Below are 24,028 nucleotides of genomic sequence, written 5' to 3'. Positions count from 1 at the left end.
GGACTGCTGGTGGGCCCTGGTCCCTCGGTCAACGGCCCGCAATGCTCTGGCACACGTCCTGACGGTCGTAAGGGCGTGCCACCTGACCTATACCTGGTCAGGAAGGTGTTTGATCGCTTCGATTAGTTTCCTGCATGGTAGACACGTAAACATTAAATGAGCCTCGATCGGCTCTCAGGTTACCCTGCTCATCGGCTCAAAGAGCCGATTGGCCCATGGTTCATATTAGATCTTGCAATAACATGGGTATCCTGCTTCATTAATATTAAGCTAAATCGATCTACGACAGTTTAGGGTTTTCACCGTATAACCGGAACATCCTACACGTAGTTGAGCCTAGCAGATACGAAAGATGATGGAAAACTAGCCCTAAAAGAGGCCTAAAAACCAACACGGAGTCGATTCCCGGAACATCCCTTCTAGGATCGGCAAACCATACCTTACGCACTACCGGATCGTTCAACCCGTTTGCAAGGCCTAACCATACGGATATCAAACTAATCCTTGAAGAACAAGGAGCAACTATAACAGATCAAATCTACTAAATAAAGATGAAGCAAGATGCCGCCCTTACACCTAAGATAGGTGTAAGGGCGGCTAGATATCGAGGGGCGGCATAGCTAAGCAAGCATATCAGAAGAACAACGATGCAAGCCCCAAAACATCTACGATAAGTAGTGTTACTCGCCATCAACAAGGCTTCGCATTTACGAGCAACACCAGATAACGAATAAACCTATACTGCCTAGATCGCAAGATGCGATCTAGGCAGCATGATGCTTACCCGGAAGAAACCCTCGAAACAAGGGGTGGCGATGCGCCTAGATTGTGTTTGTTGTGAACGTGGTCGTCCTCCTTTCTCAATAACCCTAGATACATATTTATAGTCCGTGGACTTTCTAATTCGGGAATAAACCTAACCGTGTACGGGCTAAACTCTATCTCTTGATTCTAAACTAAGATGCAATCTACTATAATATACAGATACACGGGCAATCTAGCCCAAATTCCCGTACAAGGCCGCTTCAGAGACACTTTACGTGTATATCCTCCAAGCCCATCTCAATTACGTCCCATATCCTGATTTGGCCAAAATCTGGTGATAACACATGCCCCCCTGGTTTTGGTAATGATAATTTCAAAACCACTCTGTCTTTTCTTCGTAGGGTCACGTCGTGGCAGAGCAGAACCATCACAGTATCCTTTCATCATGATGCCTTGCCTTCTCAACTTCTCCGCACTGCACGATTTGACAGTTTTGGCACCGCATCCTCGAAACTGCCACAGCATTGAATCGTCTTTCACTAGACCCCCTTTATTTAAACTCATCTGAGCAGTTCGCCTCTTCATCCCCCTTTTCCGCACTAGCCATCGGCAAAAAACCCCCCCTTACACCATGGATTCCTCCTCCTCCTCTGCCTCCTCAGGCCTATCCTTCCAATCCTCCTCCTCCAGCGAGCCAGAGCCGGATTTCGACCTGATGGCAGCATACGAAGCCCTCGCCCCAGAATGGTGGGACGAGAGGGATTGGGTCTTCACCGACGGGTCAGAGGACGACGCCTCCCTGACCGACAGGGAGGACAACCTCCAATTCCTCGTGAATGGGGGGTTGGAGGAGGAGACTGACGACGACCTCTTCTCCTGGGACGGCTTCTCCTCATCCGACGAGGAGGAGGAAGAGGAGGATGACACCTCCTCCGACGAGCCGCCGGCGAAGCACTTCCGCGCTGGGTCGGATGCCGACGACGACGACGACAACGACGACAACGACGAGGAGGAAGAGGCCCCTGCCGAGGGCTACGACAGCAGTGACGAGGAGGTCGCCGGCAGCAGCGCCGACAGCGGCGCAGACGGCGACGACGAGGGCAGCGACGGCCCGTAGATTAGGGACTAGTAGTAGTGCACTAGGCAGTAGCTCATCCTTTTGAGAGCAATCGGCTCTTTCTTGTAAAATCCCTCCTTTAATCAATGAAGAATACTTCTCCGATTTGACTTTCCAATTGTTCGATTCGATTCTTCCGATTGTCAAAGTAATTCTTCCGATTGTCAAAGTAGGTCAACGCTCCAAGGACCGATAGCAACGCATCGGTCTTTCATCGTCAAACGCCAATAAGGCCAAACTCAATGACCTAATTAGACAGGTTCAAGCAAACATTCCTCAAATTCAGACTGTAACTTGATACCTGATCATAATATTCTGTACCTCTAAAGTCGATGGCTGCGCATCGGCTGTTTTATTCTCAAGTCGATGTCTGTGCATCGGCTGTACCTAGCATCCTGTTGCTTTGCACATATATTTCTTTTTATCGGCCGATTTCATACATCGGCCCCCATATTCCATTGTTCATCATCCCCATACTTGGGAAGAGAATTGTTTTTTTTTACTGGCCGATTTCGTGCATCGGCCTCCATATCTTACTGCCCATCATCCCACATACTTGGGAAATACTTCTTGAGATGCTGGCCATTGACGGCCACTGGGAACTTCACCCCATCCAACTGCTCAAGCATGTATGCATTCCCCTTTAAAACTTGGTCGACTTTATACGGCCCGTGCCAATTTGGAGACCATTTACCATACGCTGCATCCTTAGTCCCTAATGGCAATACAGCTTCCCATACCAGATCACCAACTTGGAACTCCTTTGGTCTCACCTTCTTATTATATGCGCGAGCCACCTTGGCTTTATTCTCCTTGATTTTCTCAAGCGACCATAGTCTGAGTTCCGTTACATCCTCAATGCTGTCACTCATCAGGGCTGCATATTCTTCCCTAGTTAAATCATTCTGAAACGCAACCAGTCTCGAGCCAGCCGTGATTTCCCAGGGTAGCACGGCTTCTTGTCCATAGACCAAATGGTATGGCGAGGTTTTTATCGCTCCATGACATGACATGCGATACGCCCACAAAGCTTCTGACAATACCTCGTGCCAACGTCTAGGATACTCGTCGATTTTCCTCTTAATCAGCTTGATAAGACTCTTGTTGGATGCTTCAGCCTGCCCATTTGCTTGAGCATAGTATGGAGATGATCGGATCAGCTTGATTCCCATATCCTCGCAGAACTTTCTAAACTCCTTAGAAACAAAGACCGAACCTCCATCGGTCGTGATAGTCTGGGGAATCCCGAATCTATGAATGACATGTTCTTTCACGAAGTTGATAACATCTGTCGATGCCACTGATTTCATAGGGACTGCCTCCACCCATTTAGTGAAATAATATGTAATGGCCAGCACCCACACATGGCCCTTGCTCGATGGAGGATTGATTTTGCCGATCATATCCATACCCCAACCTCTAAATGGCCAAGGCTTGATGATGGGATTCATTGCTGATGCGGGTACCATCTGAATGCTCCCAAACTTCTGACATGCTTGACACCCTTTATAGTACTTAAAACAATCTTCAAGCATGGTGGGCCAATAAAATCCCGATCGCCTGATTAGCCATTTCATCTTATGAGCCGATTGGTGAGTTCCACAGGCGCCTTCGTGTACCTCGTGTAGGAGCCGATTGGACTCGGCTGGTCCCAAACATTTGAGAAGTAACCCTTCCAAAGTCCTGTAGAACATGTCATCCCCAATCAGGACGTACTTCATGGCCTTGTATCTTATCCGTTTAGGTGCCCCCGAGCTGAATCTTTCAAGTAATTGAAAATATCGGCTCTCCAGTCATCTGGTTCCATGAACTGCACCTGGACATCGGTTCCATCTGCTATGTCCTTGTATCCTGATGCCATCTGTGCGAGATCGTTCGCCTTGGTATTCTGCGACCTTGGGATCCAATTGAAATTTATATACCTGAACTGTGCCATCAGCTCATGGCATTGCATCCATAATGGGAAGAGCGACTCGCTCTCACACTTGTATTCCTCCGTGAGTTGGGAAATCACCAATTTGGAGTCTCCAAAAATTTCCACTGCTTCTGCCCCGGCTTCAAATAGCAACTCCATTCCCTTGCATATTGCTTCATACTCAGCGACATTGTTGGTGCAAGGGGTAGGTAACCTGATGGAGAAGGAATATGTTTCCCCCCGAGGCTACACGAGTAGAATGTCGATGCCGCAACCATCATCACAAACCGATCCGTCGAAAAACATGGCCCATGCGCGCACAGACAATGCTGCTATATCAGTGTTGATTCGTTCAGCAATAAGATCGGCCAACGCCTGTCCCTTGACTGCTTTCGCAGGCTGATACCGGATATCAAATTCCGATAATGCAAACATCCATTTACCGAGTCAGCCTTTCAACACAGGAGCCGACAACATATGCTTGATGACATCTGATTTGCATATGACGATAATTACTGCTGACAGCAAGATATGCTGAATCTTGGTGCAGGTGAAAAACAAACAGAGGCACAACTTCTCGATCTCAGGGTACCTCGTTTCTGCATTCAACATCCTTCTGCTGAGGTAGAAAACCACTCTCTCCAGACCATCATAAACTTGCACCACCACTGAGGCGATGGAGGTGTCAGCTACTGACAAGTAAATGTAGAATGGCCTGTCTTGCTGTGGCGGAACCAACACAGGTGGCTTCATTAGATACTCCTTAATCTCGTCAAATGCTTGCTGTTGCTCTGCCCCCCAGCGAAACTCCTCATCAGATTTAATTTTCACCAAGCCCATGAATGGCTCGATTCGCCCTGACAGATTGGAGATGAATCGTCTGACGAAGTTGATTTTGCCGATGAGACACTGGAGTTCTTTCTTCGTGGTAGGTGGCTTCATCGTTCGCACTGCCTCTTCGCTTTTCAGGCCGATCTCAATTCCGCGTTCATGAACCAAGAAACCCAAGAATTGACCGGCCGTTACACCAAAGGCACACTTCTTTGGATTCATTCTTAGTCCGAACTTTCTAGTTCGGTCCAGGATGTGTCGCAAATCCTCCAAGTGTCCTTCCACTGCAACAGACTTGACCACCACGTCATCAATGTAAATCTCCACCAACTTGCCGATCAGATCATGAAAGATGTAATTCATGGCTCTTTGGTACGTTGCGCCGGCATTTTTCAGCCCAAATGTCATGACTACATACTCAAACAAGCCCACTGAGCCTGGTACTCTGAATGCAGTCTTGTGTATATCTTCTGGAGCCATGAAAATTTGGTTGTAGCCGGCATTGCCATCCATGAAACTTAGAACCTTATGACCAGCAGCCGCATTGATCAATGTCTCTGCTACCAGCATTGAGTACTCATCCTTTGGAGTGGCTCTATTGAGATCCCGAAAATCTATGGCGACGCGCCATCGGCCGTCCTTTTTCTCTACAGGTACGACGTTAGAAATCCACTCAGCATACCTGCATGGCCTGATGAATCCGGCGTTCAGCATTTTCTCGATCTCTTTCTTGACTTCTACCAGAATTTCGGCCTTCATCTGTCGTGCTCGCTGCTGGAACGGCCGAAATCCTTTCTTCAGAGGGAGCCGATGCTCAATGATGCTCCTGTCTAACCCTGGCATCTCTGTGTAATCCCAGGCAAAGCAATCTGGGTACTCTTTCAACAAAGCTATCATCAGGCCCCTCAGACGCGGATCTAACTTTTTGCTGATAAATGTTGGTCGTGGCTTATCCCCAGGACCAATGTCAATCTCCTAGCTCATCAGCTCATGTAAACCCATATCCTAGCTTTCCGTCGCCTGCTAGATCGATGCTGAACACAGGCAAAACATCTGGTGAGGATAATATGGACCGATTGCCTGAATCGGCCTCCTTTTCCATTGCATTACTCAATGAGGGTTTACAACTTATTTGTGCTTTACGACAACTACGTGACATGCTTGAGGTGAGATTATTGCTTTTTATTTTTTGGGGCCGATCGCAGGGATCGGCCTTGCCACGTACGTCTACTGACTTTGGTCTTGCTACTCCGTCAGGCCGGTGGATAAGACCAGCCTCACCCCGTTTTTTGAAGCTTCGATGCGCTCACAGCCGTCCAAACTGATTCCAGAGATCGGCTCTTGGTCATCTGCATCCCAAATATTCATGCCAGCTAATGAGATCTCGATCGAGTCATCTGCATGAACGACCTCCACTTCATCTCCATCCCACTGTATCAGGCATTGGTGCATCGTGGATGGAATGCAGCAGTTGGCGTGAATCCAATCCCTCCCTAGCAGGACAGCGTAGGTGCTTTTGCTGTCGACGATGAAGAACGACGTAGGGATGGTTTTCCGGCCTATGGTTAGATCCACGTTCAGAACGCCTTGCGCTTCTGATGCTTGGCCGTTGAAATCGCTTAGTGTGACGTTGGTCTTGATCAGATCTTCGTTAGAGCGTCCCAAACGCCGTAGCATGGAGTATGGCATTATATTGGCTGCCGCTCCCGTGTCGACCAACATCTTGTTGACAGGCTGCCCATTGATATAACCTCTTAGGTACAGGGCCTTCAAGTGCCTGTAGCTCCTCTCTCGTGGCTTCTCAAAGACAACTGGCCGTGGACCGCAGTCGAACTGTGCTACTGGCACTTCTTCAGTTCTTGGAGCATAAAGCTCCGACGGCAGTATGAACACCATATTTGTGTCAGCCGATGCCTCTGCATCGACTTTTGTCTGCTTGGGGCGCCATTCTTTCTTCTGTGGCCGCACCTCTGTCTCCAATGTCTGCTGAATTTTCACGGCCAGATCGGGCCGTGCTTTCCTCAACGTGTATAGGTACTGCGCCTCGGCTTCCTCCAAGTTCCGTAGCCGCTGAACCCTACGCTTCTGGGAATGACTGAGTCCATCAGGGCACCACCTTGGCCGGTGGTACCTATCTTCTTCCTCATCTTCTGACTCCTCGAAGTCTTCATCTCGAGATGACTTAGCTCGTCTGCTCTGAGGTGTGAGAGGCCCTAGACGCTTGAACACTGAAACCTCACTTGTGCCCTTCCTCTGCTGTCTACATTCTGGGCAGTTGTCAATTGTGGGCAATCGGCTCATTCCTGAGTCCCAGCAGTGCTTAAAGAAAGGACAATCCCGTGTCTGTCCATGTCTTCCTGCTCTCTTGATCTCCCTTTAGCGCGGTGTTCATATCCTTCATCGTCTCTGTCATATCGACGATGTTTTCTGTTGTCTGCATCTGACCGACGATATGTGTCGTCATCTACGTCGTACCGCTGGCGTCGGTCGTACTGGTACTCATATTTGTTAAGGAGATGTGCGGAGAGTGGTCGTTGGTACCGCACGCTTCTCACTTCTTCCTCGGTGAGGTACCGTCTGTTATCATATTGGGGCCGGTCGCGTGGATCGGCCTCCTTCTTATCCTTGCCACGGGAGTGACTGCTTTCTTCTTTATCTTTGCCATGGTGGTCTACAGGACCTGCCATGTTGATATCGAAAGAGAAACCCGGCCGACGCTTCGTGGAAGGGTTGAGCTCCACCATGTTGACGCCAGGAAACGGTTGCATGTCCACTTTCATGGCAAACTGACCGAAGATCAATCGGCCTTGTTCTATTGCCATTTGAATATGTCGACGCAACTCTTTGCAGTCGTTGGTGACGTGGGTGAACGTGTGATGCCATTTGCAGTACGGTCTCCCGTTCAACTCTTGCACCGTAGGGATTTTATGGCCTTCGGGTAACTTCAGCTGTTTCTCCTTCAGCAGCAAATCGAAAATCTGCTCAGTTTTGCTCAAATCAAAGTCAAACCCTTTTGCATGCCCTGGTTGTTTCACCCATTTGCAGGACACGGGTACTGCCCCCCGAGCCCATTCAGCCACGGCGACTTCCTGATCTTCTGCAGAGTCTTCAACTTCTTCTGCCTCGACCAGGCCTATCGGGCGCTTGAACTTGTCTTGGTACAATTCTGGGTGGCGCTGCTCATACAATGTCAGTTTCTGGACCATATGCGCCAGTGAATTGTAGTCCACTTGGAAAGTCAGATCCTTGAGCGGCGCTGCGAGGCCTGCCACTGCCAGCTCGACTGCTTCTTTCTCAGTTAAACGAACCGAATAACATCGGTTCTTGACAGTCCTGAAACGCTGAATGTAATCAGACACCGTCTCTCCCCGCCTTTGCCGTACCTGCGTCAGATCGGCAATGCCAGCTTCAGTAGCTTCTGAGTGATATTGTACATGAAACTGCTCTTCCAGTTGCTTCCATGTCCGAACTGAATCTGGTGGCAACGAGGTGTACCACCCAAAAGCTGGACCCGTGAGCGATTGCGCAAAGAACCTTACACGTAGCGGGTCTGATGCTGAAACCATGCCCAACTGTGCCAAATATCGGCTCACATGCTCAATTGAGCTAGACCCTTCTGATCCACTGAACTTTGTGAAGTCAGGGAGCCGATACTTGGGCGGCAGCGGGATCAGGTCATATTCGTTGGGATACGGCTTGGAATAGCCGATTGTTCTCCTCTTTGGCAGGATACCGAACTGGTCTCTCAAGATTGCACTGATTTGATCCACGGTATGAGCTGCAGGGGTTGAGCTTTCATGACTCGTTCCGGTGGCATATTTAGCTAGCCACGCCTGTTTCTCAGCGTCTGCTCCAGAACTCCCTCCTGCTCCAGCAATCCCTCCTGCTGTAATCTGGTTCGTGTGCGCCCAGTTGTTGCAGTCCGGCACGTATGTGCACATGTATCCATGTGGGATCTCTTTGGGCGGCTCATACAGGAATTGGTAATCGCCAGGATCACCTCCAACCTTGTAGACGACGTATGCCGGTGAACCTTGTTGCTATGGAGCTGCAAGCGTGAATGGCAGTTGTGGTCTGGTGTGGAACGGTATTTCTCCTTGGTGAGTTCCTAGGGCAGGTCCTGACGGAGAATACTGATGCTTCATGATTTACTGAACCACGCGAAGCGCAACACGCTCGAAAGCGTTCACCAGGCTCTCAGAATGACGATGTAGAGAATGAGCCACCATATAATTGGTTTCCTGGCGCAGGGCTCTGGTGCGCTCCTCCGAAGGAAGAGACAGATCTACTCCATCGAGCACGCCTTCGGGTGTGAATCCTTTGAACCTAATGCCATGTGAACGGGTTTTTTCGAAAGAGCCGATGAGATCGGCTTCGAAGAGAGCCTTAAGTTCATCATACTTCTTCTTGTGCTCTTCAGGAAGATCTTCGTACTTGACTGGTTCGTCCGACATCTCAGCTGCAGATATTGACGTGGTTGCTGCAGATCGTCCCACTGGGCGTGCCAGAATGTGTTGCCTGCCAAAACCCACCGGCGAGCAGCGACGAGCAACACGAAGAGCCGGGAGGCTCCCAGGACTGCTGGTGGGCCCTGGTCCCTCGGTCAACGGCCTGCAATGCTCTGGCACACGTCCTGATGGTCGCAAGGGCGTGCCACCTGACCTACACCTGGTCAGGAAGGTGTTTGATCGCTTCGATTAGTTTCCTGCATGGTAGACACGTAAACATTAAATGAGCCTCGATCGGCTCTCAGGTTACCCTGCTCATCGGCTCAAAGAGCCGATTGACCCATGGTTCATATTAGATCTTGCAATAACATGGGTATCCTGCTTCATTAATATTAAGCTAAATCGATCTACGACAGTTTAGGGTTTTCACCGTATAACCGGAACATCCTACACGTAGTTGAGCCTAGCAGATACGAAAGATGATGGAAAACTAGCCCTAAAAGAGGCCTAAAAACCAACACGGAGTCGATTCCCGGAACATCCCTTCTAGGATTGGCAAACCATACCTTACGCACTACCGGATCATTCAACCCGTTTGCAATGCCTAACCATACGGATATCAAACTAATCCTTGAAGAACAAGGAGCAACTATAACAGATCAAATCTACTAAATAAAGATGAAGCAAGATGCCGCCCTTACACCTAAGATAGGTGTAAGGGCGGCTAGATATCGAGGGGCGGCATAGCTAAGCAAGCATATCAGAAGAACAACGATGCAAGCCCCAAAACATCTACGATAAGTAGTGTTACTCGCCATCAACAAGGCTTCAGTACGAGCAACACCAGATAACGAATAAACCTATACTGCCTAGATCGCAAGATGCGATCTAGGCAGCATGATGCTTACCCGGAAGAAACCCTCGAAACAAGGGGTGGCGATGCGCCTAGATTGTGTTTGTTGTGAACGTGGTCGTCCTCCTTTCTCAATAACCCTAGATACATATTTATAGTCTGTGGACTTTCTAATTCGGGAATAAACCTAACCGTGTACGGGCTAAACTCTATCTATTGATTCTAAACTAAGATGCAATCTACTATAATATACAGATACACGGGCAATCTAGCCCAAATTCCCGTACAAGGCCGCTTCAGAGACACTTTACGTGTATATCCTCCAAGCCCATCTCAATTACGGCCCATATCCTGATTTGGCCAAAATCTGGTGATAACAGTACTGCAAATCCTATTTTTGCAAAGGTTGTATTTCTAGCTAGATAGCTAAGGTGGATTCGAATCTGCCGTGGTTCAGGCAGCTCAGGTAAGCCTTCTTGCACTGATTAATGGAACTAGTGTACAGCAAGATCAAGACATGTGGCTCGGTGTAATGAATCTATTTGAATCATGTTGTGGATTCAATCTAATAGTTCTCTAACAGGTCAGCCAAAATAGAAATTAAGTTTTTTTCTAAAACGGAAATGCAAATTAAGATGAACACAAACATTAGTTATCATAATAGCTGATCATACATACATACTTGCTAAGAGCAAAAGCTTGCCAGAGTTTTACCACCCATACAATTAATTAGCAGTTCAGATAAGATAACCTTATATAAGTATAACTACAAATGCATTTGCTAAGGGCTCATGGGACAACAGAACTAGACAACCGCAAACTTTATGACCAGCATGTCACAGTGGCATCGAAAGATCTTGACCTTCAACTTTCATCCAATGCGAAGTTTGGCACCGTCAATGAACTTTTTCCACCTGGAAGTAACAGCCAAGCGGCCATCTGTGGGACTGATGGAGTACCGTCCCTCCACGGTGAGACCTTCACTCTCCATGACGAGGGAAATCTTTCCCCTTCGGCCAGCATTGAGATCCTTGGAGATACTTTTAGGCAATTTCTGATTCAAAGCAAGAGATACCACCAAAAATTAGTCAATGGCACCAATGCACTGAAGGCTGAACCATGTGAGACTTTGAGTAGAGAAGACATCAAGATAAGAGCAGTTATGTTGTCATATACTCACGAACATAGCCTTCAGATGCGTCCTGGTCACCACACGGGTGGCCACAGCAATGAGCTGAGACCTCGGTGATCTGGCTGGGGCAGGTGCAGGAGCCTGGGCTGGTACACGAGCTGGTGCTGATGCAGGAGACTGTTGGGCAGGTGCAATAAACGGTGCCTCTAGAGGAACCGGTGCTGATGCAGGAGACTGGGCAGGTGCAGAACGGTGCAGCTAGAGGAACCAAAGGCTGATGCAGGAGCCTGCTGGGTAGATGCAGTAAACGGAGCTGGTACAGGAACCGGTGCTGATGCAGGAGAGTGGGAAGCCGGTGCCGGTGCTGGTGTGGGTGCCCTTTGTGACATCCGCTCCTGTTCCATCAGGGGATCTGTAACTTTGATCATGTTAAACCCAGCAAGCTAGAACAGAGGGAATGGTTTAGAACAACTGCTCAGAATGCAGTAATCAAAGGATATGAGTACAAAAAAGTTACATAATATATATTTCGAAGTGTCTCCAACTCTGTAAGCAGTTACGTATATCTGCCCGTTTGAGTTTCTGATCCTCAGCTCGTCGCCCTTCTTCAGACCGTAGTCAAAAGCAAACTTTCTCCAATCATGTCCATACAAATATGTGATGGCCTGCTTCTTGTAGACATACACCTCATAGACCGTGTAGGTGTTCATCAATTTGCCATTGCCATGCATAGTGAAAGACCCTTCATGCGGAACCCCAAGAGGAAGGTGTGATGCAGACAGTAGCAAGTTTTCCCTCAGAAAGAAACCAAGGTTTATCGAACCAGGAGGAGCCAAGAAGCACGTTGAAGGTTGATGGCGGCGAAATGTAGTGCGGCGCAACACCAGGGATTCCGGCGCCAACGTGGAACCTGCACAACACAACCAAAGTACTTTGCCCCAACGTAACAGTGAGGTTGTCAATCTCACCGGCTTGCTGTGAACAAAGGATTAACCGTATTGTGTGGAAGATGATTGCTTGCGAAGAACAGTAAAGAACAAGTATTGCAGTAGATTGTATTTCAGATGTAAAGAATAGACCGGGGTCCACAGTTCACTAGCGGTGTCTCTCCCATAAGATAAATAACATGTTGGGTGAACAAATTACAGTTGGGCAATTGACAAATAAAGAAGGCATAACAATGCACATACATATATCATGATGAGTACTATGAGATTTAATCAGGGCATTACGACAAAGTACATAGACCGCCATCCAGCATGCATCTATGCCTAAAAAGTCCACTTTCAGGTTATCATCCGAACCCCTTCCGGTATTAAGTTGCAAGCAACAAACAATTGCATTAAGTATGGTGCATAATGTAATCAACACAAATATCCTTAGACAAAGCATCGATGTTTTATCCCTAGTGGCAACAGCACATCCACAACCTTAGAACTTTCTATCACTGTCCCAGATTTAATGGAGGCATGAACCCACTATCGAGCATAAATACTCCCTCTTGGAGTCACAAGTATCAACTTGGCCAGAGCCTCTACTAGCAACGGAGAGCATGCAAGAACATAAACAACACATATGATAGATTGATAATCAACTTGACATAGTATTCAATATCCATCGGATCCCAACAAACACAACATGTAGGATTACAAAGAAACGATCTTGATCATGATAGGCAGCTCACAAGATCGAGCATGATAGCACAATTAGGAGAAGACAACCATCTAGCTACTGCTATGGACCCATGGTCCAGGGGTGAACTACTCACACATCAATCCGGAGGCGATCATGGCGATGAAGAGTCCTCCGGGACATGATTCCCCTCTCCGGCAGGGTGCCGGAGGCGATCTCCTGAATCCCCCGAGATGGCATTGGCGGCGGCTGCGTCTCTGGAAGGTTTTCCGTATCGTGGTTCTCGGTACTGGGGGTTTCGCGACGAAGACTTTAAGTAGGCGGAAGGGCAGGTCAGGGGGCCACACGAGGGCCCCACACGCTAGGGCCGCGCGGCCAGGGGCTGGGCCGCGCCGCCCTGTTGTGTGGTCGCCTCGTGGCCCCACTTCTTATCTCCTCCGGTCTTCTGGAAGCTTCGTGGAAAAATAGGCCCCTGGGCGTTGATTTCGTCCAATTCCGAGAATATTTCCTTACTAGGATTTCTGAAACCAAAAACAGCAGAAAACAGCAACTGGCTCTTCGGCATCTCGTCAATAGGTTAGTGCCGGAAGATGCATAATAATGACATATAATGTGTATAAAACATGTGAGTATCATCATAAAAGTAGCATGGAACATAAGAAATTATAGATACGTTTGGGACGTATCAAGCATCCCCAAGCTTAGTTCCTACTCGCCCTCGAGTAGGTAAACGATAACAAAGATAATTTCTGAAGTGACATGCTATCATAATCTTGATCATACTATTGTAAAGCACATGAGATGAATGCAGCGATTCGAAGCAATGATGAAGATAATGAGTAAACAAATGAATCATATAGCAAAGACTTTTCATGAATAATACTTTCAAGACAAGCATCAATAAGACTTGCATAACAGTTAACTCATAAAGCAATAAATTCTAAGTAAAGGCATTGAAGCAACACAAAGGAAGATATAAGTTTCAGCGGTTGCTTTCAACTTCAACATATTTATCTCATGGATAATTGTCAACACAAAGTAATATAACAAGTGCAATAGGTAAACATGTAAGAATCAATGCACACAGTTGATACAAGTGTTTGCTTCTAAGATAGAAAGAATAGGTAAACTGACTCAACAATAAAGTAAAAGATAGGCCCTTCGCAGAGGGAAGCATGGATTACTATTTTTGTGCTAGAGCTTTTCATTTTGAAAACAAGAAACAATTTTGTCAACGGTAGTAATAAAGCATATGAGTTATGTATAAGACATCTTATAAGTTGCAAGCCTCGTGCATAGTATACTAATAGTGCTCGCACCTTGTCCTAATTAGCTTGGGTTAACACGGATTATCATTGCATAACATATGTTTCGACCAAGTGTCACAAAGGGGTACCTCTATGCCGCATGTACAAAGGTCTAAGGAGAAAGCCCGCATTGGATTTCTCGCTTTTGATTATTCTCAACTTAGACATCCATACCGGGACAACATAGACAACAGATAATGGACTCCTCTTTTAATGCTTAAGCATTCAACAACAGATAATATTCTCATAAGAGATTGAGGTTTTATGTCCAAACTGAAACTTCCACCATGAATCATGGCTTTAGTTAGCGGCCCAATGTTCTTCTCTAACAGTATGCATACTCAAACTATTTGATTGTGAAAACCGCCCTTACTTCAGACAAGACGAACATGCATAGCAACTCACATGATATTCAACAAAGGTAAAAGAGTTGGTGGCGTCCCCAGAAAACATGGTTACCGCACAACAAGCAACTTATTAAGAAATAAGACACATAAGTACATATTCTTCACCACGATAGTTTTTAAGCTATTTTGTCTCATGAGCTATATATTGTAAAGGTAAAGAATGGAATTTTAAAGGTAGCACTCAAGTAATGAACTTTGGAATGGCGGAGAAATACCATGTGGAAGGAAGGTATGGTGGACACAAATGGCATGGTTATTGGCTCAAGGATTTGGATGCACGAGAAGAATTCCTCTCAATACAAGGCTAGGCTAGCAAGGTTGTTTGAAGCAAACTCAAGTATAAAACGGTGCAGCAAGACTCACATATAAACATATTGTAACTATTATAAGACTTTACATCGTCTCCTTGTTGTTCAAACACCTCAACCAGAAAATATCTAGACTTAGAGAGAACAATCATGCAAACCAAATTTTAACATGCTCTATGTAGTTATTCATTAATGGGTACAAGGTACATGATGCAAGAGCTTAAACAAGATCTATATGAGTACAACAATTGCCAAGTATCACATTATTCAAGACATTATACCAATTACCACATGCGGCATTTTCCGTTTCCAACCATATATCAATGAATGAGGTAGTTCAACTTTCGCAATGAACATTAAAGATAAAGCTAAGAACACATGTGTTTATACGAAACAGCGGAGCGTAATATCTCCAATATAAAGGATTGTGGGATCCGACTTTATTCAAACAAAACAAAAACTAAAGCAAACAGACGCTCCAAGCAAAGCACATAAGATGTGACTGAATAAAAATATAGTTTCATTAGAGGAACCTGATAATGTTGTCGATGAAGAAGGATGCCTTGGGCATCCCCAAGCTTAGACGCTTGGGTCTTCTTAAAATATGCAGGGATGAACCACGGGGGCATCCCCAAGCTTAGACTTTTCACTCTTCTTGATCATATTGTATCATCCTCCTCTCTTGACCCTTGAAAACTTCCTCCACACCAAACTCGAAACAAACTCATTAGAGGGTCAGTGCATAATTCATATATTCAGAGGTGACATAATCATTCTTAATACTTTTGGACATTGTACAAAGCTACTAAAAGTTAATGGAACAAAGAAATCCATCAAACATAGCAAAACATGATATGCAAAATAAAAGGCAGAATCTGTCAAAACAGAACAGTCTGTAAAGACAAATTTTAAAATGGCACCAGACTTGCTCAGATGAAAATGCCCAAATTGAATGAAAGTTGCGTACATATCTGAGGATCACGCACGTAAATTGGCAGATTTTTCTGAGTTACCTACAGAGAATTTTAGCCAGATTCGTGACAGCAAGAAATCTGTTCCTGCGCAGTAATCCAAATCTAGTATTGACTTTACTATCAAAGACTTTACTTGGCACAACAATGCAATAAAATAAAGATAAGGAGAGGTTGCTACAGTAGTAACAACTTCCAAGACTCAAATATAAAACAAAGTACTGTAGTAAAAACATGGGTTGTCTCCCATAAGCGCTTTTCTTTAACGCCTTTCAGCTAGGTGCAGAAAGTGTGTATCAAGTGTTATCAAGAGAAGAAGCATTGACATCAAAAAATTTCTCACAAACAAGACTTGTTGCAGAGGGTACCTTAGATGCTCCATTATCTAAATTTCCCATAGTGGTACTAAGGGTTTTATCAATTTTAGGTTTATAATTCTTTGGCTTAGGCACCTTAGAGACATACATGAATTTTTGCTCCTTGCCCACATAAGCTTTCTCCTTAAATTTAAGAGAAGAAAAAGTTGAACCCAATTTTCCCATAGCTTCTTCAAGTTTACCAATTCTATGGGTTTGATTATCATGGATAGCACAAGTTTCTAAAGTAGCAATTCTTTCATTAATTCCTCCTAGGGATTTATCAAGTTTATCAGTATTATCAAGTAATACCTCCAGTTTAGTCTCAACACTTGGAAGATTTTTCTCTATGGCTTCCAACTTTTTCATGACGTCCTCAAGAGAGATTTCAATTTTAGTTTCATTAACAGGTGGTATTCCAACTAGACTCTTAATGATGCAACTAGCTTCTAAAGCAGGAGTACCTAGGAAATTACCCCCCGAAAGAGTATCAAGAACATACCTATTCCAACTAGATATTCCAACATAAAAGTTCCTAAGTAGGATAATAGTGGAGTGTTTCTTAGTGCACCTATGATGAGCATCACTAATTCTATACCAAGCATCTTTAAAACTTTCTCCACCTTGTTGTTTAAACGAACGAACTTCAACTTCAGGATTACTCATTTTAGCAGTAGTAAATAAAGCAAACTAGATAAAGTAAATGCAAGTAACTAATTTTTTTGTGTTTTCGATATAGAGAACAAGATAGTAAATAAAGTAAAACTAGCAACTAATTTTTTGTGTTTTGTTTTAGTGCAGCAAACACAGTAGTAAATAAAATAAAGCAAGACAAAAAAAAGTAAAGAGATTGGAAGTGGAGACTCCCCTTGCAGCGTGTCTTGATCTCCCCGGCAACGGTGCCAGAAAAAGAGCTTGATGCGTGCAATTAACACACGTCCGTTGGGAACCCCAAGAGGAAGGTGTGATGCAGACAGTAGCAAGTTTTCCTCGTAAAGAAACCAAGGTTTATCGAACCAGGAGGAGCCAAGAAGCACGTTGAAGGTTGATGGCGGCGAAATGTAGTGCGGCGCAACACCAGGGATTCCGGCGCCAACGTGGAACCTGCACAACACAACCAAAGTACTTTGCCCCAACGTAACAGTGAGGTTGTCAATCTCACCGGCTTGCTGTGAACAAAGGATTAACCGTATTGTGTGGAAGATGATTGTTTGCGAAGAACAGTAAAGAACAAGTATTGCAGTAGATTGTATTTCAGATGTAAAGAATAGACCGGGGTCCACAGTTCACTAGCGGTGTCTCTCCCATAAGATAAATAACATGTTGGGTGAACAAATTACAGTTGGGCAATTGACAAATAAAGAAGGCATAACAATGCACATACATATATCATGATGAGTACTATGAGATTTAATCAGGGCATTACGACAAAGTACATAGACCGCCATCCAGCATGCATCTATGCCTAAAAAGTCCACTTTCATGTTATCATCCGAACCCCTTCAGGTATTTAGTTGCATTAAACTGACTATTGCATTAAGTATTGTGCGTATTGTATTCAAGACAATTATTCTTAGTCAAAGCATCGATGTTTTATCCCTAGTGGCAACAGCACATCCACAACCTTAGAACTTTCTGTCACTGTCCCAGATTTAATGGAGGCATGAACCCACTATCGAGCATAAATACTCCCTCTTGGAGTCACAAGTATCAACTTGGCCAGAGCCTCTACTAGCAACGGAGAGCATGCAAGAACATAAACAACACATATGATAGATTGATAATCAACTTGACATAGTATTCAATATCCATCGGATCCCAACAAACACAACATGTAGGATTACAAAGAAACGATCTTGATCATGATAGGCAGCTCACAAGATCGAGCATGATAGCACAATTAGGAGAAGATGACCATCTAGCTACTGCTATGGACCCATGGTCCAGGGGTGAACTACTCACACATCAATCCGGAGGCGATCATGGCGATGAAGAGTCCTCCGGGAGATGATTCCCCTCTCCGGCAGGGTGCCGGAGGCGATCTCCTGAATCCCCCGAGATGGGATTCGCGGCAGCTGCGTCTCTGGAAGGTTTTCCGTATCGTGGTTCTCGGTACTGGGGGTTTCGCGACGAAGACTTTAAGTAGGCGGAAGGGCAGGTCAGGGGGCCACACGAGGGCCCCACACGCTAGGGCCGCGCGGCCAGGGGATGGGCCGCGCCGCCCTGTTGTGTGGTCGCCTCGTGGCCCCACTTCTTATCTCCTCCGGTCTTCTGGAAGCTTCGTGGAAAAATAGGCCCCTGGGCGTTGATTTCGTCCAATTCCGAGAATATTTCCTTGCTAGGATTTCTGAAACCAAAAACAGTAGAAAACAGCAACTGGCTCTTCGGCATCTCGTCAATAGGTTAGCGCCGGAAGATGCATAATAATGACATATAATGTGTATAAAACATGTGAGTATCATCATAAAAGTAGCATGGAACATAAGAAATTATAGATACGTTTGGGACGTATCACTCGGCATCTGGATGGTGAAGGAAACATGGGAGGTACTACTGGTGCGTAGCGCTGAATGTAAGTGGAAGAATTAGGTTGTGTAAAGTGCATAGTTCAGAGCAATGCAAATGTTGACAAGCGAGTGCATAACACTATGTTACAAACTGAACAGTCAAAATTTAGTGTATGATGAATATAAGCATGCTAATTTGGCGTTTCCGAATTCCGAAAAGCATTAGACAGAGTCGGTGATAATATCAGGCATAAATCATGGCATGTATATGTGGCTTAAGAAAATATACCCGAACCCTTGGATGGTTACGGCCCGGCTGGTCCTTGGACTTGAGCTTATATAAGCATCCAGAAGGTGGGGCTGACAATAACTTGGTGGCAGCCTCTGCAGATGCCTCATCAGCCGCAGTTGCAATCCTTTTGACCAATGAAGGCTTAGCAGTTTCAGTCTGCATATGAAAATTGAAGAGCAACAGACATCAGCAGTTATATATAAAATGAATCTATGAGACACTAATGCATATAGTGCTGGATGTAAGTGGAAGAATAGGGTTGTGTGTGTTTCTGAACTATTGGTAAGCATTAGACAAAGCCGGCAATAAACAGACAAATCAAATCATGTATGAGGATTAAGAAAATATACCTGCTTACTGAAAAGGATACCACCCAGCTGGCCTGTGGCCTTGTGCTTGAGAAGGTTTTCAGAAGATGGTGGCGGCACCATCGTCTTCACAGCAGCCTCATCAGGATCATTTTTTTCCATTTGAGTAGAGGCACAGAAGCTTCATCCTGCATATGAATAGAAACAGAACTCATCATTGATATTTAATAAATCTATGAGATAGACTGATGCAAATAGTGCGGGATGTAAGTGGAAGAATAGGGTTGTGCATAGACAATAGTTGACAACAATGCAGATGATTACAAAAGAAGCCAACGGAACTCAACAGTTTATATACTGGATGAGACAGACTGAAAAGTGAAAAATTAGTGCATGATGATTGTAAGCAAACGCAGTGTTTCTGAACTTTTAGTAAGCATTAGGCAAAGCCAACAGTAATTAAACAGATAATAATAAAATCATGTATGTGGATTAAGAAAATATACCAGATTCATTAAAAGGTCACCACCCAGCTGGCCCATGGCCTCGTGCTTGTAGAGGTTTTCGGATGATGGTGCCGGCACCATCGTCCTCACAGCAGCCTCATCAGCCTCATTTTGCATCCACTTGAGTAAAGGCGCAGCAGTTTGAGCCTGCATAAGAATGGGAACAGATCTCAGCAGTGATATTGTCGTGGATGTAACCACGGCAGATGCTACAGGGGGTAGCACTTCATTGATGCGAGGGGAAGGGAACATTGCCATCTACGGGTCGAGGTGCAAGAGACGCAAGGGTTTTACCCAGGTTCAGCCCCTCCGGAGAGTAAAAGGCCTACGTCCTGCTAGATCTTTATTGCTCAGTGGAGAATTACAATGGGGGTTTCAGTCGGCGGCTACGCCGAGAGCTTACAGGGGGAGATTGGATCTCGAGTAAGGTGTCCTCTAGGGTTTAAGCTCGGGGGTTTATATAAGCACCCCCGGCCTAGGGTTACATGGAGATAACTCCGAATCATATCAGTTGCTACTAATCCGGGATCCGCTATCCCTCTCGCAAGTAATCTTCTTGTCCAGCCGTGTGGACCTCCTCCTTGGGATCACGGCCCAGTCGCCTTAGGGCCCAGTCGCTTAGGCGACTGGCGATCCACCCAAGCTTCTATCTTCATGGCGACTGGGACTGGCGACCCACCCCCTATGGGCATATCCCCATCAGTAGTCCCCAAGCGCGGTGGTGAAGAAGCGCGGATCTGGAACAAGTCTTGGAGAGGCGCGGTGATGGATCAAGATGAGTCGCCGCCGGGCTTCCAAAGATAAAGTCGCGGGTGCGGTGGCAGTCTCAGTCGCCATAATTTGATCAGTCAGTCGGCGTGTGACAGTCGGCTCTAGCCAGTCGCCGTTTGCCAGTCGACGCGTAGTCACCATAGAGACACGTGGAGAGGCCAACGGCTAGATTTCACGTTGACCGAGGCGCACACCGTCTGCATGTTGTTGACCGTTGGGCTCGACGTGACCGCTAACGGCTAGTTTAACGGCTATTCAGCCGGTGACGGCGCAGATCTCGACCGTTGATTGCGGGGCGGCGATTCCGGGACAATTCAACGAACAGATCTCATCCTCAATCTGAGCGAGTGCGGGCGGTATAAAGGGTCGCCCCTAGGATTAGGGTTCAACACTCCTCCGCATTCATCCCCCATCTTCTCTTCATCTCATCTTCATTCCACACTCCACACGCATCCATGGCGGCGAAGGGTTGGGGCAAGTCGAAGGTCACGCGGGAGTCTCTCCTCCCGTACGTCGCCTCCGGAGTCATCCCGGAGTTCAACCAGGAGCGATGGCGGGTTCCGCCGGCGAACGAGACGGAGCCTCCCACGGCCCGGGGAGTTCGTGATCTTCATGAGCTTCCTCGATCGCGGGTTCGCTCTCCCCACCTCCGATTTCCTCCGGCGGTTGCTGGCCTTCTACAGCATCAAGGTTTCCGACCACGGGCCGCACAGCGTCCAGCAGATTACTCTGGTCGTGGCGCTGTGCGCATGCTACTGGGGCTGTCCGCCCGACTTCCCGCGGGGGGTGTCCATCTGCCAGGGGCGGGCGACTCGGGCCAGCAAGAACAGCGAAGCACTCATCCCGAGCAGGGGGATCACCTTCCAGGTGAAGTCCGGGAAAGCTTCATCGACATGGCGCTCCCCAAGAAGGCGCAGCCGCTGTGGCGTCGTTTCTGGTTCTACGCCAAGGAGTACACTCCCCGGGCGAGGTATGCATTCCCCAATACAGTCCCGAGCCGAGCGTCCCGCGGCGCCTCAATGTCCGGCTGCCGCCGCGCGAGCAGGAGAAGGTGGTGAAGGATATGCGCCAAGCGATCCAGGCGCTAAAGATGACGGCCTGACGGCGGTCGACATGTACAACTGTTGGCTTGGCCGGCGGCTGATCCCTGCGGTGCCGAGCTCACCCCATGTGGGAGTACCGGGGACAGAACGACCGCACCCGGTCGACGGCGACCGAGTGGGACGAGGGCGAGTACCGGAAGGCGCTCGCTAAGATCACCACTGCCACCTTTACTTCCTTCGAGGACGGCTTGCAGCCCTACACCGAAGACACCCCAGCGCCTCAGGTAATGCTTCGCATGGCGACTTCGCACGGCTTAGCCGCGCTTCTTCCTTTCGACTTGTTCCTTTGATTCGATTGCAGCGTTGGCGGAAGATCGCGGACCACCTCCCTCCTCTCGCCGGAAAGGAACCACCGGAGATGACCGAAGGCGAGGAGGAAGAGGTCGACGAGGAGGAGGAGCGCACCGAGTCGGACTCGGAGGCGCGGGACTTCATCGACTCCCGCGCGGGTCGAAGAGGGGTGCCGAGTCCTCGTCCCAGGGCGCGGCTGAAGAGGAGGCGACCTCCCGTCCGGAGGACAAGGCGGAGCCCTCCAAGGAAGGGGCCGAGCCGCTATCGGCGATCGCGCCCCACTCTCTGGAAGGGTCCATGAGGCTTCAGCGTCCCTTGAAGGACGCGATCGATGCGGGAGCTCGGGCCGGTCCGGGCGTAAAGCGATTCCCACGGTGAAGTAAGTATTTCTTGTCGAATTTATCCTTCTGCGATCGGACTGAGTGTCGACTCACCTCGCCTCTCTGTAGGTCCAAGAAGAAGACCTTGGCGAAGCCGCCCGCGGCCGGGGTGGCGGCCACGAGGGCGGCCGAGGCAAAGAAGAAAGCCGCGGAGAGGAAGGCGGCGCCGTCCGACCTTGGGGGTGCGGGGTCGGCTCCAGAAGAGCCCGCCGCCGGGAGTCAAGCGGAGAAGGAGAGCACTAGCCACGTCGAGCCCACCGCCAACGTTTTTCCTCTACCCAGCATGGCTCGCGGGGGCATGGCGAGTGCGGCGACGGGTCCGGACGTTGCTCCGCCTGTGGTGGAGGAGGAGTCGACTGACATTGGATCGACCGAGGGCGTAAGGCACCCGAAGTTGAAGAGGACATCGTCGAGGAGGGCGGCCTGTCGGAGCCACCGAAAGAGCGCCGGTCCAAGGCCGCCAGGGACCGCGCCCGCCCAGTGACACCGACACGCGGACGGGCGAGGTTCCGTCGATCGAGGCGGTGATGCGAGCGGACGGGCGACCGAGTCGCGTCATCCGCCGCCGTCTTCATTGACCTTCACTGAGCTCCACACGGCGCTTGGCGAGGCGCATGTGGTAAGTGTCGCTGAACACGTGGCCTAGTCACCCCCAGTCCCCGAGGGTCGACTTGGTCTGAAAGGGCGAGTCGAGTCGAGTCTCTATTGCTTTTTGTTTGTTGACCTTGGCATTTTTGTTTGGTTTCCGTAGGCGGAGATTAAGCGGCTGACCGCGCTTGTGGAGGAGGCGGCGCAGAAGAACCGGAAGCTGATTGCCCTGGCGATAAGTCATGCCCACTCGCCGTCCTCATTCGGTCACCGGCCCGGGCGTTCGTTCTCACCGTTTCCTTTTCTTGTAGCAGGCGCAGGCAAAGGCTCTTGCCGAGGCTCGGGAAGGGTTCGTCAAGGAGTCCTTCTACCGTGAAGCCGAGTTCCGGGCGCAGCAGGCCGAAGAGGCCCGGAAAAGGGCGAAAGCGGAGGTGGCGGAATTGACGAAGGTCCTGGAGCAGAAGGGCCGGGAGCTGGAGGACGTCATCACCGAATACAAGGTGAAGCTGGAGGCCGCGACTGATGCGCGGGACTCTGCACGTGGGGCTGCCGCGTCTCTGCGGGAGGAGGTGGCGGCCTTGAAGCAGCAGCACGCCAAAGAACTTGCTGCGGAGAAGGAGGCGTCCGAGGGCATCGTCCTGGCGGTGCAGGCCGAGAAGACCAACTTCGAGGCTTTCGTCAGGGAGATGTCGCGGCAGATTCTTGGTAAGTTCTTGTTGTCGCACTTCTTGTTTTATTTGCCGGGGGTTTGAGCATCTGAACACGGCGAGTCGGCCTCGGGGTCGGTCCCCGAGCGTGGCGAGTTGGCCTCGGGGGCCGCCCCGAGCGTGGCGAGTCGGCCTCGAGGGTCAGTCCCCGAGCGTGGCGAGTCGGTCTCGAGGGCCGGTCCCCGAGCGTGGCGAGTCGGTCTCGGGGCCAGTCCCCGAGCGTGGCGAGTCGGCCTCGGGGGCCAGTCCCCGAGCGTGGCGAGTCGGCCTCGGGGGCCAGTCCCCGAGCGTGGCGAGTCGGCGTTGAAGGGGAAGTTCTCATTTTTCCCTTTTCCTTGTGTTGTTGACTGCAGGTACGTGCGACTTCGTGGAGACGGCGACTCCACGGGAATGCCTGTCGACCGCGACCGCGCGCGTATCATCGCCGCGGGGGAGATACTTGCCGCGCTCCAAGACTCGAGCCCGCGGGAGGTGATTCCGCGGGACACGCCATCCGTCTTCAAGGCCGTGTCCAACATTCCGGCTGTTGTTGA

General features: G+C 48.4%; 1 protein-coding gene across 1 annotated transcript; it reads left to right on the top strand.

The window, feature by feature from the left end:
* Positions 1-1,480: 1,480 nt before the first annotated feature.
* Positions 1,481-23,970, top strand: LOC139838100 (uncharacterized). The gene is made up of 3 exons (XM_071827452.1): positions 1,481-1,597; positions 23,103-23,493; positions 23,849-23,970. The coding sequence occupies exons 1-3, from the start codon at positions 1,481-1,483 to the stop codon at positions 23,968-23,970; spliced, it is 630 nt and encodes a 209-aa protein (XP_071683553.1).
* The last annotated feature ends 58 nt before the right edge of the window (positions 23,971-24,028 follow it).

This window comes from Lolium perenne, chromosome 3 (assembly GCF_019359855.2).
Source record: "Lolium perenne isolate Kyuss_39 chromosome 3, Kyuss_2.0, whole genome shotgun sequence".
Taxonomy (NCBI): domain Eukaryota; kingdom Viridiplantae; phylum Streptophyta; class Magnoliopsida; order Poales; family Poaceae; genus Lolium; species Lolium perenne.
The sequence above is the reverse complement of the archived record's forward strand: the minus strand, read 5'-3'. Positions and strand labels throughout refer to the sequence as shown.